Raw genomic sequence first — 17,981 nt, 5'->3', positions numbered from 1 at the left:
CCGACTCCCGAGGTGAGTGATAACGAGGCGGGCGGCGCGCGATAACGAGGCAGGCGGCGCGCGTGGTAACCGTGCAGATCGAGGAAAGTGCGCCTGGCAACCGCTGACAACCGCACGACCCGAGGGAGATTTGCCTGTCGGTTGCACTGGCCGAGGAAACCGTCTCACCGTGCGGATCACGGCAGGTGACGTTTGAATTTCCCTGGAGTATAAAAGGAGGAGGGGAGCGAACCGCCCCCCCCCTCTTTACGCCATCTTTGCGATCAAATCTTCTTCTTCCTTGCGCTCCTGAGCCCTCATCCTCCCTTAGGCGATCAGAGCACCACTTTTCCCCCACCGGTCCAAATCATCTCCCACCCTGACAAGATGCTGAGAGCGGGAGGAAGCGGCCACGACAAGACACCCGACAGCATGCTGCCGGAGTCCCGGCTCGTAAACGAGGAGGCGGCGGACAAAGTGCGGAAATTGATGGTGCCCGAAGGCCAGCGGGAGGCCTCGGTGGTGATGCCGGCGAGCTTTCCGCTGGTGACGGACCGGCCAGAGCGCATCGTCCTCTTCACCTCCTTCATGGCGGCCAGGCTGGTGCCGCCGTTCTCGACCTTCTTTCTCCAGATCCTCGACACGTTCGGGACCCAGCTGGTGTATCTCAGCCCGAACTCCGTCGTCATCTTGGCGGTCTTCGCCCACCTCTGCGAGATGTTTGTGGGGGTGCCGCCGACGGTGTCGCTCTTCCGACACTTCTTTGTGCTGCGGCCGGCCGAGAAGAAGAGGGGCTTCTCCACCGCCGACGTCGCCGACTGCTGCAATTTCCGGGTGCGGGACGGCCTGGGGGAGCAGTACATTCCCTAGGTGCTGTGGAGCTAATGGGACGACTGACGGTGCGACTGGTTCTACGTCGACGTCAGTCCCCACGACCGCCTGACGCTGCCGGAGAGGGCGGTGGAGCCCCAGAAGCCAACCTGGGAGGCGCCGCCACAGGCGGACGAGCGGATGGAGCCGGTCCTGGACCGCATCAACTTCCTGCGCCAGGCCGGGCTCACTTCGGTGATGGTGGTGGCGAACTATCTGCGCCGCCGCCTGGCGCCTCTGCGGGAGCGGGCCCGGCCTTGCTGGGTGTACACGGGTCCCCAGGACATCACCAGGACCCAGATCGGCGCGGAGTGGGACCCAGATCGGCGCGGAGTGGGACCTGGACGACGCGGCGCTGAGGGGCCTGCTCCGGGTGGTGACCGGAGTGGATGACCTGGGCCGGGTGGAGCTTCCATGGAAGGAGTTGGTGCTCTGCGCCGACCCGAACCGGGTGGCGCTACAAGCGACGCTGCCGGAGTTCGACGCCCAGGGGCTGGTCGACCGGCCAGGGCGCCGGAACCCCAGGACTATCCAGATTCCCGGGGGTGGATGAGGCGACCGGCCGCGCTCCGACTGCCCCCGGCGGGGACGCCGCCAGAAGCAGGCCGCAGACGAGCGGCGAGGAGGCCGCAAGCAGCCCAGCGCAGACCGGCGGCCCAGGCGCCGCGGGTGGCGGGCCGCAGGCCAGCCGTGGGGCTGCTGATGGAAGCAGCCGCCAGGCCGGTGGAGGAGGCGCCGCCGGCAGTGGGGCGGCGACAGCGCCGGGGTACAAAGGGAAGCGCCCCCGGACTTTCGCTCCTACGCCGACGTCTTCGTCGTCGTCGTTGCAACCGCGGCAGCGGCCGCTGGCGGGTGGCGCGAAGGAGGCAGGCCGGGGCGGCCAACCGTCCGGCGCGGGGCCGGCGATGGAGGCAGCATCTGCGGTTTTGGAACCAGACCTTGATCTGCTTGGGCTTGGTCTGGAACCCAGAGACCAAGGCTGGCTCGGGAGCACGGGCACAGCGAGTGCCCAAGCCGGCCCGCCGGAAGAGACGGACCCCACGGCGGCCCCGCAGAGCCTCCCGTGGAAGAAGAGGAGGGAGGATTCCGAGCCAAAGCCATCAGGCCCAGAATACAGGATCCCGGAATCAAGATGGCAATACCGAAGACCCAAAACTGCGTAAGTTTCCCCCTTTTCCCTGAGCATGCCTTGCCCGGAGTGAGTTCGAAGACTGACCTTATTTTCTTTTTCAGGCCGCCTATAGACACCGCCGGAGACCAAGGATGGCCGGAGGCGCCGAGGCCGGCTTTAGCCCCTGAGCTGAGCGCACCAGTGGAGCCAGAGCCGCTGAGCATGCGGGAGGAGCCGGAGCCGCAGAGTGCGCCGACAGAAACAGAGCCACAGGCGCCGCCCTGCCCTGAGCCGATGGCAGAGGTCGCGCCCGAGCAACCGGCGCCGGCGGAGCCCGCCCCGAGCACATCGAGTGTGGTGCCTGCGTGGCAGTATTCGGGGACCCCGAGCCCCTCAAAGAGGGCTCTCAGGGGACCCAGCGCCCGACCGTCACCCAGCCGGCCTGCAGAACCCCTCTTGGACGTGCTAGGAAGCGCCCGGGAGGTGATCGAGCGGCTAGAGGCGGCCGTGGTGGGGGAGAAGACGCAGCTTGAGGCGGGCCGCACCGCCCTTCTTGAGGTGAGGGAGCGACTGGCCGAGGGCAGACGCCTTTTTGAGGCCCGCGTCACCGCGGCACGCGCCGTCAACGAGAATGAGCGGCGCGTGATAGAGGCGGAGCGGGAGGCCCTGGAGGGCATACGCACGGAGGCCGTGCAGGAGCAAGAAGAAGCCGCCCGCCTGGCCGAGACATCGCGGCGACGGGCCGCCGAGGTGCCCGCCAGGGAGAGGTTGGTGCGGGCTCAGGAGGAGGCAATCCTGTCTCGCGAGAGGATGGTGGAGGCCTCCCAGGCGAACTTGGCCCGCCAGAAAGGCGAGGTTGAGCAGAGCCGCGCCGAGCTCCAGCGTCGGGAGGAGGAACTCCGGCGCCAGGAGGAGGACATCGCGATCTGCGAGACCAGCGTCAGCATCACGGCGACGGCTCTGGACGCCCGGGAGGAGCTACTGATCCACCGGGAGACAGAGGCTGCCGAGGCGTTGGTGGCCTCAGTTGCTCGGGAAGAGCGGGCCACCATGTGGGAGTCAGAGCTGACTACCCAGGAGCAGGCCCTCTCTACCCTCGCCGAGCAGGTGAAGCAGAAGTAGGCCGAAGCCCCGGCGCCCAACGCCGCCCTGACCAGCACGGCCGAGGGACTGAGCCTCGAGGAGCGGCTGCAGAGCATGAAGGACGAGCTCGAGACCGCTAGGGCCGAATGGACCAATGTGAAGCTGATGATGGAAGACATCCTTCGGCAAGCACGGAGGTTCGTGAGGGTGGCCGGGCTCGGGCGAGTCCACGTGGGAGCGAAGGGGACGGGCATCGGCCATATCGCCCTTGGCTTCCAGAAAATCAGCCAGTGACTCGAGGTGCTTCCCCAGGCTGTGCAGGAGCTAGCCGCCCGGGAAGGGCGTGGCTTGGCCCAAGCGGTGGCCGAGCACGTCCTGGCCTGCTACCGGAGCCAGGATCCGAACTTCTCGCTGGAACCAGCTCGGGAAGGGGTGGTCGAGGCTGAGGAGGAGGCCGCCCAAGAAGCAGTCTAGGGTGTTGCCGCCGAGGTGGTGGCTTGCTTCATGCGGGAGGCACCGCCGACTCTGGACCTGGGGAGCAGCGGTGAGGAGGCCCCGCTATCTTCTGAGCCCGACGGCTCTGACTTAGATTAGGCTTTTGTAATTTTCTTTTTCATTGATTTGATGTAAATATGGGAGTGATCCCTCAGAATAGCTGTCCTTTCTTGTGAATATAATTGAAGCCTTTCTTTGGGGTCGCAACTCCAGTGTTCTTCCAAATGCTTGATGAAGTATCTGTTCTTTTCACTTGATGTCCCGAGGAGTACTCAGTCAGACCGAGCCCGACCTTTCCCTCCCCGAGAACGAAGTTGCCCCGACCACTCATCGTCCGAGTAGTGAGGCCTTCTTTGCACGTTCAGCCCCCGAGCCCTCGCGAGTCCTCAGCGGCTAAGTCAAGAGACAAAGGCACGAACTTCCTTGCTCGGGAGATATGTCGATCCAGCACAGAGCACGCCACGACCAGTGAACACTTTCCCATTTTGTGACCACTCAAACAGGTAGACTGGAGACACGTGCGGGCGGAAATGCGACCAAGAATCCCCACGGTTTGGTGGTGCCCGGGCTAGGATGGACCGGTCCGAGCACCGAGAGCCCGCCCCCAGGGTCTAGGCTCCCGACCACTCTTTGCTCGAGCGGTGAGATTACCCGAGAACCCTAGAGGCTTGGTAGTACCCGGGGCCTTTTAAGCGGACCAAACACCACGACCACCATGAAGTACTTCGGTCAGACATCACCGTTCGTATGGTACACCTTTCTACTGTCCGTTCTGTCGTTCTGGGAAAAGCGGACACGTGGCAGGGTTTTGTGCGCGAGGAGACCATCTCGCCGAACAGATTAGAATACGAGGGCCCCGAGGATAACTCGGGAACAATATATTACTGAATGTAAATTCGTATGAATTTAACCACTCAATGGACAGCTGTCAGCTTTTCGGCCGACCGTTCGAGGAGAGGTATGCACTCCGAGCTCGGGGTGCCCGGGAACTTGGTTCCTTTAGCTGGAGCACCCGAGCACTGGGGAGCGTGATGGGGAGCCCAGGACCAGGCGATCCCAACCACTCAAGCCTGAGCAGTAGGACCACCCGAGGACCCCTAGGCCCGAGCAGCGACCTAGGCACTGAGGCCCTCGAGGTCGAGCTGCTTTTGCTTTTGATTATTGATCTGTGATTCGAGAAAAATAGAAAAATTCTTTGCTTGGTGCGCTCTGTTAGTGCGGTACTTATTATAGGCTACTCTTGTTTTCGACCTGAGACCTCTCGAATACCCAGAATGACGGACTATACAGGCAGAGGCATAACCTAGAGGTCCTACGGTTCGGTGGCGCCCGGGTATGACAGACCAGACCGAGCACCGACAGCCCGCCCCTGGGGCCTAGGCTCCGGACTACTCTTTGCTCGAGTGATAGGATTATCCGAGAACCCCAGGGACTCGGTGATGCCCGGGGAACAGCCATGACACCGAACACCACAGCCTACCACGACAAACATAAGTCAGCGGCAACTGCCCGTGCGCATACCGATCGGGATTCTTTTATCAGCGGGGAAAATGAGAGAGAAAATTTTTTCTCGCACAATTGAGCATCTCACCAGACAGATTAAACATATGGTTTCCAGAAAAAATAAAATTTGACATAAGAACTGCACATTGATAACATATATATTGTATTGACAATTTTTGCAAGACTGGGTGACTTACCCGGTTAGTGGTAGCCCCCAGTCAACTTGGATGGGGGGGAAGCCCCCGGCCTGGTTGACCTGAGCACGCATACATGCCATCTACGGGAAGAATTTGCGCAGATGCTCGATGTTCCACGCGTTGGGGAGCGACTGCTCATCCTCTGCAGCCAGCCGAAAGGAGCCTTCTCGCGGGACTCTGATCACGGTAAAGGGGCCTTCCCACATAGGGGACAGTTTATTCCTTCCTTCGCGTGATTGGACATGTCGGAGAACTAGATCCCCCACCTCGAGAGACCGGGCCCGGATGTGGCGCTGATGATAGCGCCGCAGGCTTTGCTGGTAACGGGCTGCTCGGACGGTGGCACGCCACCGGAGCTCCTCCAAGTAGTCGATGTCATCGCGCCTTCGCTATTCCTGTTCTTCTTCAGAGTAGGCATGCACCCGAGGGGAGCCTAGAGTGAGCTCGAAGGGGAGGACCGCCTCAGCGCAGTACACAAGGAAGAAAGGAGTCTCCCCGGTAGCGCGACTTGGTGTGGTCCGATTGGTCCATAGCACAGCAGGCAGCTCGTCGATCCACTCTTTCTCGTGCTTTGCGAGCACATTGTAGGTCCGGGTTTTGAGCCCCTTCAGTATCTCCACGTTGGCGCGCTCGACCTGCCCATTGCTCCGAGGATGAGCGACAGAGGTGAAGCAGAGCTTGATGCTGAGGTCCTCGCAGTAGTCCCCGAATAGGGCACTTGTGAACTGAGTGCCATTGTCGGTGATGATCCGGTTCGGGACACCGAAGCGACTGGTGATACCGTGGATAAACTAGAGCACCGTGTTCTTGGTCACCTTGACGACTGGAACCGCCTCCGGCCACTTGGTGAACTTATCAATGGCGACATAAAGGTACTCATAGCCCCCGATTGCTCGGGGGAATGGACCCAGAATGTCCAGTCCCTAGACCGCGAAAGGCCATGACAGGGGGATGGTTTGAAGAGCCTGAGCTGGCTGGTGAATCTGCTTTGCGTGGAGCTGGCACGCCCTGCAGCGCCGAACCAGCTCAAAAGCATCCTGGAGGGTTGTAGACCAGTAGAAACCTTGCCGGAAGGCCTTCCCGACCAACGTGCAGAACGATGCATGGCCACCGCACTCGCCCTCGTGGACCTCAGCGAGAAGCTCGCCGCCTTCTGCTTGGGTGATGCATTTCAGGAGGACGCCGCCTGCACCATGCCGGTAGAGATCCCCATCTACTATGGCATAGCGTTTGAACTGTCGAGCAACTCTTTCCGCAGAGGCATCATCCCTGAGGAGGAACTTTTCTTTCAAGTACCCTCGGATCTCATCCATCCACGAGGCATCTTGAGAACAGCCAGCAAGTGCAGCGCACTCGCCGGGCGGTGGCACCCTGTCGGGGCTTCCCACTGAGGGCACCGCCGGGGTCCCCTGAATTGGGCTCGAGGTTTCCCCTTCGTTCTGTTCGGCAGGCAGGATGGAAGGCCGTGTGAGTCTTTTTTCAAAGAATTCGGCAGGGACACACTTACGAGAGGAGGCCAGGCGAGAAAGGTCATCGGCCAGAGCGTTATCGCGGCGAGAGATGTACCGTAGCTCCAGGTCGGGGCGCATGAATGTGCCCTGAAAGTTAGCCACAAACTGGTGGCAAAGATCATCCCAGGAGCTGATAGATCCTCGGGGTAAGTTCATAAGCCAAGAGCTGACAGAGCCCCTCAAGGCGACATGAAAGTAGTTGGCCATCACCTTTTCACTGCCGCCAGCTGCTTGGACAGCAGTGGTGTATATCTGGAGGAACTCGACAGGGTCGATGGACCCGTCGTACTTCTCCGGAAGTTCTGGGCGGAACTTGGTGGGCCATTTGACCTGGCGGAGCTCACTGGTGAAGGCTCGGCAACCGGTGCCGTACCCTGCGGCGTGGGCAGCGCCCTTGGGCGATGAACGCCGACGAGCCGGGGAGCCCCGGCGATCATGGGCCGGCAAAGAGGAGGCCTGGTCCTCGGCTTCAGCCTCATGCTAAGTCTCCCGCTAGCGCTCGAGGGTGACGCGTGCTTCTTCGATGCCCCTCCGCTCGTTGAGGTGCAACTGGAGGTCCTGGGCTCCGGTAGTGGCCAGTGGGACAGCGCTCCGCTTGGAGGCCCCCCGACCAGTGCGACCACCACCTGATGATGGGCCGGTCTTAGCTTCGCCGCGGTGTGAGGTAGCGCGGGAACTTTCGGCCAGCACCTGGCGGTGGGCCGTGCTGACTAAGGCGGTTACTTCCTGGAGCCAGCGGCCTTCCGGGGTTTCCCCCGCTGCCTGGACTGGCGGGTGCCTGAGGAGGGCTTACGCCGCAAGCAACACGCTCCCAGTACTGGCCTCGCTGAAGGCGAGCCTACGCCGCAGCAGCGCCCGGCGCTGTCCAGACGCGGACCTGGCGGCAGGAGTTTCGGCCACCTGTTGGGGGTTGGATGGTGCACCGGTGACGGTGGCGGTGGCCCTGCTGGGCCCAGCGCCATGGTCCCCCTGAGAGGGGAACACTGTGCGTGCAGATCGTGGCTGCTGCTAGGATGCAGCAGCGACTAGGGCCTCCTGAGCGAGGGGCTTCATTTCCTCACTGGAGCTGGAGCCAGAGCGCTGGAGACGATGACTGCCAGCCATTTTTTCTGTAGGAGAAAACAAACAAACAAATTCAGGGATACCTCCCCCTACCTGGCGCACCAGCTGTCGGAGGGTTAACTCCTGTCGCAGGGATCCTGAGGGACCCCTTTTTAGAGATTCAGCCGGGGTGATGATTCTGAATAAGTTTTCCGAAGAAATAAATGGATATGAATGTGATGGCTGGTCGGGTGGTGTGATCTAATGCGGAACGAAGTAAATGCACTGGGGGTTTAGACAGGTTCGGGCCGCACGGAGGCGTAACACCCTACTCCTGTGTGGATGCTATAAATGTCCTGAGAATGTCTCTCAGGAATGTGCTAGTTACAAGAATGTTTGTCTATCCTAGAGCCTGGGGCTCCTTGTTCTTCGGTCTGTGTGTATCTGTTGGCTTTGAGTGCTCTTGGATTTCTCGATCTTCTCTACTTCCTTAACTTCTTCAACCGTGCAGAGCTTGCCGAGTTTTTTCAGCTTGAGCGCTTCTTTCGCTTTTTTTTTTGTCCGTGCTGCCGGCTGCTTTAAATACCCGCCGGCAGTAGCGTGCCCCGAATGGGAGGGCATAAGTTCCAAGGCACCATAAATGGAAAGGGCGTCATCATAGCCTCTGTGCGAAGGACGGGGGTTGAAAACATGCCCCGCGCTCGGTCATTAGCCGTCATGATGTCATTGGCAACGGGCGCCGTGGAGAGGGCCCACCAGGCAGCCACAGAGCGGCCCGGCGTGCCAGCCCTATCTTGTTCTCCTGCCACCGCAGCGCGGCAGACGGAACACCTCGGGCCTTGCGACGTTATCCCGAGGCGCATCGGATGGCATGGGATGGGACCCGTGCATTTAATGTCCCCATGCCCTTCTGCCAGAATATGGCAGGAACTGACACCGAGCATGGCGCGCGCTCTTAAATACGGCCTCGGGCCTTTCACCGGCTGACACCTCATCGCCGGACCCCTGTGGGGGCCACTGACGGAGGGGCTTCCTGGGTTGTCGAGGAACCGAGTGCTCGGGGGTCACTGTTCACCTCCCCGAGCACTCTCTCCCGAGAACGCCCTTCCTTGGTCCTTGGGGAACCGAGTGCTCGGGGGCCACTGTTCACCTCCCCGAGCACTCTCTCCCGGGCATGCTTGTACGGATCCTTATGGAATAGAGTGCTCGGTGGCCGCTGCTCGCAGCCCTGAGCACTCTCTCCCGGAACTTCCTTCAGTGGGTCCTCGGGGTACTTGGGTGCCCGGGGGGCTACTGCTCGCAGCCCCGGGCATACCCCTCCCGGTACTTGGTTCTCTTGGTCGTCGGGGGACTTGGGTGCTCAGGGGTCACTGTTTACCTCTCTGAGCACTTTCTTCCCGGTCACTTAATCTTCGCAGATCATCGGGGAACCCGGGTACTCGGGGACCATTGATTGTGGCCCTGAGCGCCCTCTCCCAGGACTTAGTCTTTTTTACCTTGCGGAGGTGACCCCGCGAGATGGTGCCACGTGGCGGATTGCTGGCCTGGCCTCGGGATTCGGGGACCCCTGGTTCCTGATTCACCAACAGGCTCGGAGCGTGATCTCTTGCTTGGGGGTGAGGTTGGTGTAGGTGTAGCATCATCTTGTAGGTGATGACGATGTCCCATGTTCTCTTCTTCAACATCTTCAAAGTGTTGTCGAATGGCCTTCAGTTCTAACATAGTGTTCTCATACTGTCAATCCAAGGCAACAGTGAGGTGAAGTTGCAACTAAAGTGTGGTGTTTTCTTTAGTGCAGTAGCATTGGACAGTTGCCTCCAGGCTTATGGGGCGACGCATGGGGATGTAGCAGTACAGTGAGTTCTTGATGGTTGATCCATAGTCCAGGCACACGTGATAGAGAGCTTGGCATGCAGCGTCCCATATGCCATCTTAAAAGCTAGCCCTTCTTGTCTCCATTGAGTATGTGAGAGCGACTCTGAATTCTCCTTTGTGAGCACATCTTCCATAAACGAAGATGGTGACACTTCACCCCAAACTGTTGTCTTGTCTTGTTCCCTCATATCGTGGCTTCTTTTGGTGACCCATATTCATGAGCACGAACCAAAGTCTCATTGGTATAATCCCATGGCGCAATTCATTGGAGTGGAGGACTTCGTTGAGATCCGATGCCATCTGTAGGTTTAAGCATACGATGGGATGAATAAACCATTAAGGAAGCAAGGAACATGAGAGGTATTTGAGTATAGATTTTAGGTTTTCAAGTTTTTATCTTTTTAGGGCTGACCATGCTATCTAAGGTTACGTGTGAGATCATGTGATGAAAAATTGGTTTGTTTGATGAAATTGGCAGAGCAAAGTGATTTAACATAATGACATTTGGTTGATGTTCATGAGTTGCTAAGATATGCTTGGATAGCATTATTGGTTTGATGCGCTATCATTAGTTGGGTATGCTTATGTTAGCGTGTTTGTTTTTCTTGGAGTTTGCGTGGTGTTGCGTGAACTGATCTTGAGTCAAGTCAGGAAGGACTTGTGCTCGTACTCGATTGTTGTTTGATTCATGTGTAGGTGTTGCTCGAAGGCGAATGTGGTCGATGATGGATCAACGAACTAAGTTCAGGGAGGAACTGAGGTTCAGTGACTAGGTTTAGGAGGAACTGAGGTTGTGGTGATCGAGGATGTCATGCGGGACGTTCGAGCCGAGAAAATAATGCATATGGAGATAAGGCTTCGCGATGGATGCAGGAGGCGATCTGATTATGAGAGGATGTGAAGACTAATTCATGTTCAAGTTGGAGCAAGCACGAGGGATTCGTGTGGTGACTGGACTTGAGACAAGAGTTAGTGTCAAAGACGGACTCTGAGTTGGTTACGTATATGTATGTGTGCATGGGAGATGTGCATGCATGATTATGTAAGAGTTGTTGGCTAATTAGCTTATTTAGAGGAAGTTATTTGTTCTTTTGTGATTAGAGGAGGATAGGGACCAGATTGAATACGACAGGGAGTTGTAGTTCGATTTGGTCTGGCTACCCTATAAATAGAGAGGTCTGTTGTATTGGGTAGAGCACAGAAGAAGTGCACAGAACGCAGCAGAGAGATAGAGAAACTCGAGAGGGAGAGCCGTTTTGGGATTTCGTGGAAATCCTTGTTGGATTCTTTGGATTGGTATCTTGTAAACTCATCTATGTAATGAAAATCAAGTTTTGTAAGTTGATGAGTTGCTGATTTGGAATTTTCTCTATGTTCTATATTTTGCATGTTTGGTTTTGGTTTTCGATTAATCTCGTGCTTTTATCAAGTTTCATCTTAGTTGAATCCATCCAAAACCTTGATAGCATTTCTAGTGTTTGATTTGAGAAAATTTCGAGTGGATTTGGTTTGTTCTCGAGTAGCTTTTTGTCAACTTGACTAAGTTTTGATTTACTCGATACTGATTGACACAATTTGCTTCGACTAGGAATAACTTTTGATTCATATATCTGATTTACTCGATACCTGTATTTGAATCTATTTTCTGCTGACCAAATTTGATATCAATTCGACCAGCAGATCTTTCTATACATTGTTTTTACTAGAGTGTGTACATTCTATTTTGAGTGGAATACTGAATATAAATCGAGTTTTGATTTGGGTGAGCTAACATTTGAATTTGGTTTTCGCCATCATTCACCCCCTCTGATTGGGTATTTTGCGCATATTCGATCCTACATTACGTTTTAGGTTTATATGACTCCAATACCATCTTTGTCGAGACCGGTCCAAGAAAAAGACCAATCTCATCTATGTGTTGAGTTCAGGAATTAATCTCAATACATAGTGACTTCATAGATGAATATTATTACAATATCACACTTAATCATCATTAATTGTATTACAAAAGTGAGCTTCAAGGGTCAAGATCCAAATAAAACTCCAGCGGAACTACAAAGACTTCAATCCTTCACAATGATTCCACATATTAAACCAACATAGAAAACATCTTAGAACGATCCATTTTCAGCGAACTCTTCAATAGCTTCTCCAACTGATTGTTTGGTGATAGCAAGAGTGAGCGCATGTCATACTCAGCAAGTTATCAGGAATTAATATAGCTCTTTTGCATAAAATAGTATTTAAGTATAAATATTTGAAAAATAGTAATAATTAAGTGAATAACAATAAATAAACAATCTCCTCAAGGTTCCAACCATCTTGACTTAACCAACATTCAAACACCTCAACTAAGGTTCCCACCACCAAGGTTAAACAACATATCAATCATAGTTCCCACCACTATGATTGACAAAAACCAATCAAACCATCAAGTTCTAATCATGTGAGGTTTTCCTTGCCACTCGTAACCATGAGTACGGTTGGATATCTATTTGTACACTCTACAAAGGTTGTACACTCTGAATATCTACAAGTCATGATCATACACTATTGATAGTACCTGTCAGTACCTTACACACTTCTTAGGTGTGCGCTGAGTGTCAACACTACAAAGCATTTACAATACCCTTCTCAGTACGTGCATACCTACTAAGATTTCACCACCGCGTGAATAATCCTCATCAACGGAAGCCCCTTCTTACGCCAACGGAACCCTGGAAGAACACCCTTCCGGTCCACACAACCAGATGGTCTACACCATGCTGAGAGTATGCAAATTACTTGGCTAGGTCCGTCCCATACCAGGCTTATGGTTGTATTATTTACTCAGAAAGATCACTCCATGAACCGGTCCTTAGATTTGAACATGACTACCACAATCCAATCGTACAACCTGTAACAGTCTCATCAAACTATTACTCAAACCCTATACCATGTTGCTACAAAAATTATACCACAATCTTTTATCATTGTTGCATAGGACCATTATCATATTCATTGAGCCATTATCATGACCACCATACCAAAGCAAGGCTAAGCGTCATCTACCCTTCCATAACCCAAAACCATGTCGACAAGGATGATAAGGGAAAACTAGGGTAAAGTCTAACTCTTGAGATCCTGACCAAATTATTAGCATGCATGTTTGTAAAATAAAATATTTTAAAAATTAGGATAAATATGTTCAAGAACACAACTTGCCTTCATTGTATTCAGTTGGGTCTTTAAAGTCTTGTTCCTGAAGTTCTTCTAGCTCGTCCCAAATGTCGACGTCTACTCGCGAACATAAGCAAAAAGCAACACATAAGCACCAAGATAAAAAAAGAACCAAATATTACACAACAATCATTATTACACACAAGATCACACTTTTCTGGACATTCTAATGAAAAAACAGGTCAAATCGAAGGTACAATTAACATGTTACGACCTCTGAAAGCTTAAAATAGGACAAAAAGGTTAACTACAGATGAAATTATGTGGTTAGAAATTTTCCTAGAATTTTTCAAAGTCATCTAGGATTTTTTTAGAATTTATTAGGATTTATTTGAATTATAAAACTTTATAAAACATTAAAAAGAATTAAATGACATTATTAAAAAATATTAAAATTATTTTCCAATTTATACATTTTTAGAATTATTTTACTAAAGGAAAATATTATTTAAACATTAACAAAATTAATCTAGTTATTTAAATTTACATATAGCATCATTAACTCTATTTATGATGTCATCAGTACTCAAAACAAATAAACAAAACCAATTACTGATTGTGTATGCCACGCAAGAAAAATAGGTCGAGGTGGCACTGACACGCAAATGCAGAGGCCAACGTGGCTAGCTTACGTGGGGGCCTACGTGGCTAACAGATGGTGTCAACAGTTGCTAACGGTGCCGTTAACTACATAAAATCTGAGCTGTCAATTTTGGATTGAGTGGTCGCGATCTATCGACTCGAAGAGGTATTACTATTTCTAATCTAGATCGTCGAGTGGAGATTGTCAGAGGGTTAACTCCTATCGCAGGGATCCTGAGGGACCCATTTTTGAGATTTGGCCGGGGGGATGATTCTGAATATGTTTGCGCGAGAAATAAATGGATATGAATGCAATGGCAGGTGGTGCGGAATGATCTAATGCAGAACGCAGTAAATGCACTGGAGTAGACAGGTTCGGGCCGCACTGAGCGTAATACCCTACTCCTGTGTGGATGCTATAAATGCCCTGAGAATGTCTCACAGGAATGTGCTGGTTACAAGAATGTCTGTCTATCCTAGAGCTTTAGGCTCCTTGTTCTTCAGCTTCTATGCTTGTACGAAGATGTTCTTCGATCTCTGAGTAAGGGTCTGAGAGTTCGAGCGCCCTCTGTTCTGGGTTCTTCTGTTAGCTTCAACTTGTATTGTCTCTCGGTTGCCTTTGTCCGTGCCTGCCGGCTCCTTAAATACTCGCCAGCGATAGCATGCCCCGAAAGGGAGGGCACGAGCTCCAAGGCGCCATAAATGGAAAGGGAGTCACCATGGCCTCTGCGCGAAGTGACAGGGGGTTGAAAACGCGCCCCCGCCCGGTCTTCAGTCGTCATAATGGCGCTGGCAACGGGCGCTGTGGAGAGGGCCCACTGGGCAGCCGCAGAGCGGCCCGGCGTGCTCGTTCGGTCTTGTACGCCTGCCACAACAGAGCGGCAGATGGGGCGCCTCGGGCCTTGCGAAGCTATCCCGAGGCGAGCCAGATGACGCGGGATGGGACCCGTGCATTAAATGTCCCCACGCCCTTCTGCCAGAATATGGCAGGGACTGACACCGAGCGTGGCGGGAGCAGTTGGAGGTGACAGGCCACGCGCGCTCTTAAATGCGGCGTCGGGCCTTTCACAAGCTGACGCCTCACCGCTGGACCCCTGTGGGGGCCACCGACGAAGGACTTCTTGGGCCATCGGGGAACCGAGTGCTCGAGGGTCACTGTTCACCTCCCCGAGCACTCTCTCCCGGGAGAGCCCTCTCTTGGTCCTCGGGGAACCGAGTGCTCGAGGGTCACTGTTCACGACCCTGAGCACTCTCTCCCGGATTTGACTGTTCAGATCCCCGGGGAACCGAGTGCTCGGGGGCCGCTGTTCGCAGCCCCGAGCACTCTCTCCCGGAACTACCTTCCTCGGGTCCTCGGGGTACTCGGGTGCCCGGGGGCCACTGTTCGTAGCCCCGGGCACAACCTTCCCGGTACTTGGCTCTCCTGGTCGTCGGGGGACTTGGGTGCTCGGGGGTCACTGTTCACCTCCCCGAGCACTCTCTTCCCGGTCACTTAGTCTTCGCAGATTATCGGGGACCACTATTTGTGGCCCCGAGCGCCCTCTCCCGGGACTTAGTCTTTTCGTACCTCGCGGAGGTGAACCCTGCGGGAAGGTGCCACGTGGCGGATTGTTGGCCTGGCCTCGGGATTCGGGGACCCTTGGTTCCTGATTCACCGACAGAGATCGTACGGTGGATTGTGACCTTGTTAGTCTCAGATCAAAACAGAGTGGTAACGCTGGCTTTCCTGTAGCGTCACACTGCTAGAACTTCACCGAGATCGTGTCACGCTGCTCGGAGTTCTTCTACGAGAGGTGGAAAAAGGCTCAGTGGACCCCAGTGATTCCATTTGAGCTACGTGTCGATGGGGATGAGTAGAGAGGGTTGGCAGCGGCGCGAGGCGGCTATGGTGCTCGGAGCTCGGCAATGGTGGTCTTCCTGTGGGGAATCTACAGTGAGAAGTGGGGGAAAAGGCTCGGGATGCTCGAGGGAGGCCTATGGCTCGGTTTATATGGTCAGTCGGGATGCTCGAGGGAGGCCTATGGCTCGGTTTATATAGTTAGGAGGGCGAAGGAAAGGGGTATCGTGTTGGATTAGGTCTCAAAGGAGTCCGGTGGCTGCACTGCTCCAATCTCGATTGGATTTCACGTTTGAGTCCCACTTGGTCGAAGATAAGGTTTAGGGTTTATGATTTTTCTTGCGTCCCGTTGGTAACCTTGTAGATAGTTGGTGATTCGTAGCCGAGGTGAATTCATCTGGATCCCGCCACCCTTTTCGGTCGGGGAACAATAGAGATAGAGGGGATTGGCGAGAGGAAGACGGAGGCGCTAGTGGGCTAGCTTGGATGCACAGGAGAAACTAGGCTAAAAAGAGGATGGTGCGTGGTCCGAGAAAGAATAGAGAGAGCGGAAGAGAAGGAAAGAAGGCATGCCAGTTGGTTGTTGGGCCGAAAGAGAGGAGAGATGAGGTGGGCTTAGAGAGGGAAATGACATAGGTAGGTTTTTCTCTTTCTCTTTCTCTTTACGTTTTCTTTTTCCTTTTTTTATCTCTTGCATTTCTATTTACATATACATGTATATAGCAAGAATGTCATGCATATATATACACACACATGCATACATAAACGGCACATATACTTACACAAACAAGCAACCAATCATATATATATATTTGCTTGTATAAATACATATACTCATATAAAGGAAAAGCCTTTTCATACATATATATATGTTTATACACATATATACATATCCATATATGTAAGTACATAGCATGTATACATATATATACTTAAGATTTTGTTTACTTTTTGCAAAAGTTTTTATTTCATCTATAAAATAGTTTTTATTTCTTTTGTTTCAGGATTTTGGGCTGTTACTAAGCTAGAGGTGAGAGAATTTATATATGCACATTATAGATGGTTCCAGTTTGGATCGGTCTATATTGTTCCTTTGGAACCGTCTGCAATACAGGGTAATAATAGTACACACGGTTGTAGATTGGAATCATTTGTGTAATTAGTAATAGTACATACGGTTCATGTAATGGAGTGTCCTATTTTGTTAGAACTGCTCATTGTTATTGTCTTAGATGGTTCTAGTTTGGAACAGAGTACGATACCCTATACACATACGACTTTGTAGATCTGTTTGCATAGGGGCATCTCACCAAATAGATTTTATAGTAGTGTTTGTTGAACGAGCCGATAGGAGAGTTAGCCGTTATATTAATAGAAGAGAAAGATCGGACGGGTCAAAGTACAAAATTGACAAAAGGACAAAAAGTGTCGCATGCCCAACAATTGGGCACCGGATATGCAAAATGCCTATTCTCTTCTAGGCACCCCCAAATGGAGTGCTCCCGCAAAGGCCAGGTCTAAGCTTCATCCTTGATTTTTTGTATGATAGCTCGGACGATGCTCCTTGCGATCAAAAGTCATTCTATTTCGCTCTTTTCATAACTCCCAACAGACTAGCATATATGTGTATAAACATTTATTGTTGTTGTCGATTGGGGCCAGAGCTCTGGCTTGAGAGCCGGTTGGACCACTCAATTAGCCAGTTGGCGCCATACACATGTGGTAAAGTAGCATTCGGCAAAGAGATGGTGGCAGGACTCGGCAACACAATTACATAGAGCACATGCAGTATTGAAGGCCAGCCCCTGTCTGCAAGCCTATCAGCGGTCCACAACCGGTTCTAGTTCGTCAGCCAAGAAAAAAATAATACTTTGGTGGGCCTAGGCTTTCCAGAACAGAGAGCGGTAGTTTGCATCCAAATAACAACAGAATTGAGCGCAGTAAGCTGAAGTCATCGTGTACTCCCCAATGTTTACAGAATTTCCAAAATATATTATCATGGATGTGCGTTCGAAGCTGCACCTAATGCACGGCTATCCACAGACAGACGAACTCCGCAATGTGCTGGCCCGTGATGTTGCCAGGGAGCACGAGATCCTGAATCCACAAATCATCGGTGATTGCCTCCTGAAGCATTCGCCGTTTCACCTTGGAAGCAACGAAGATGAGAGGAGCAAGGTCCCTAGGCCGCTAACCTTGAGCCCAAGCAGAATGCCAGAGGTAGATTATCTCCCTATTTCCATTGATGATCTCTGTTGAGGCAGCAAACACAAGTTTGTCAGTGTTATCACATGGCACTTCGGAGCCAACCAAAGGTTTGTTGCGAGCCTTCCATTCTTGCCATAACCACATTAGATGCAAAGCCCTGGCGAAGGCCTTCCATAACCAACGACAGTTGGCCCAGCCACTGTCGTCACCGTGCCTCATGTGGTCCGGCGCCTGCAGAAGTCGATGCCAGCTCATTGAGGAGGACGTGCCACAGTACAACTCACCGCATACGCTAATTGTTTAAGCGATTACGAGCGTAGGCAGGACTTTGGCATTACGTCGATTCCTTTCTTCTGAAATTTCGATGGGGAAAGGCTAGCAATTGTGTGGGTGTTGCATCGTGACTTCCATGCATGCACGCTAGATACTAGTGTGCTCGTTGTCAGATACCAGGGTGTGTTTGGTTTCCA

The 17,981-nt window shown here is 53.0% G+C and overlaps 1 protein-coding gene across 1 annotated transcript; it reads left to right on the top strand.

Annotated features, from left to right (window-relative positions):
- Positions 1-696: 696 nt before the first annotated feature.
- Positions 697-17,562, top strand: LOC133914656 (actin cytoskeleton-regulatory complex protein PAN1-like). The gene is made up of 4 exons (XM_062357713.1): positions 697-836; positions 1,385-1,984; positions 2,083-2,633; positions 17,282-17,562. The coding sequence occupies exons 1-4, from the start codon at positions 697-699 to the stop codon at positions 17,560-17,562; spliced, it is 1,572 nt and encodes a 523-aa protein (XP_062213697.1).
- The last annotated feature ends 419 nt before the right edge of the window (positions 17,563-17,981 follow it).

This window comes from Phragmites australis, chromosome 4, assembly GCF_958298935.1.
Source record: "Phragmites australis chromosome 4, lpPhrAust1.1, whole genome shotgun sequence".
Lineage (NCBI taxonomy): Eukaryota > Viridiplantae > Streptophyta > Magnoliopsida > Poales > Poaceae > Phragmites > Phragmites australis.
This window is presented reverse-complemented; position numbering and strand designations above follow the sequence as displayed.

What these genes read in the sequence shown, in the direction of transcription:
- LOC133914656 (XM_062357713.1), top strand. Translation starts at nt 697, where the DNA reads ATGTTTGTGGGGGTGCCGCCGACGGTGTCGCTCTTCCGACACTTCTTT. An exon ending in CGGGACGGCCTGGGGGAGCA is followed by an intron (nt 837 to 1,384) that starts GTACATTCCCTA and finishes AGGACTATCCAG; the next exon opens with ATTCCCGGGGGTGGATGAGG. An exon ending in GGAGCGGGAGGCCCTGGAGG is followed by an intron (nt 2,634 to 17,281) that starts GCATACGCACGG and finishes CAATGTTTACAG; the next exon opens with AATTTCCAAAATATATTATC.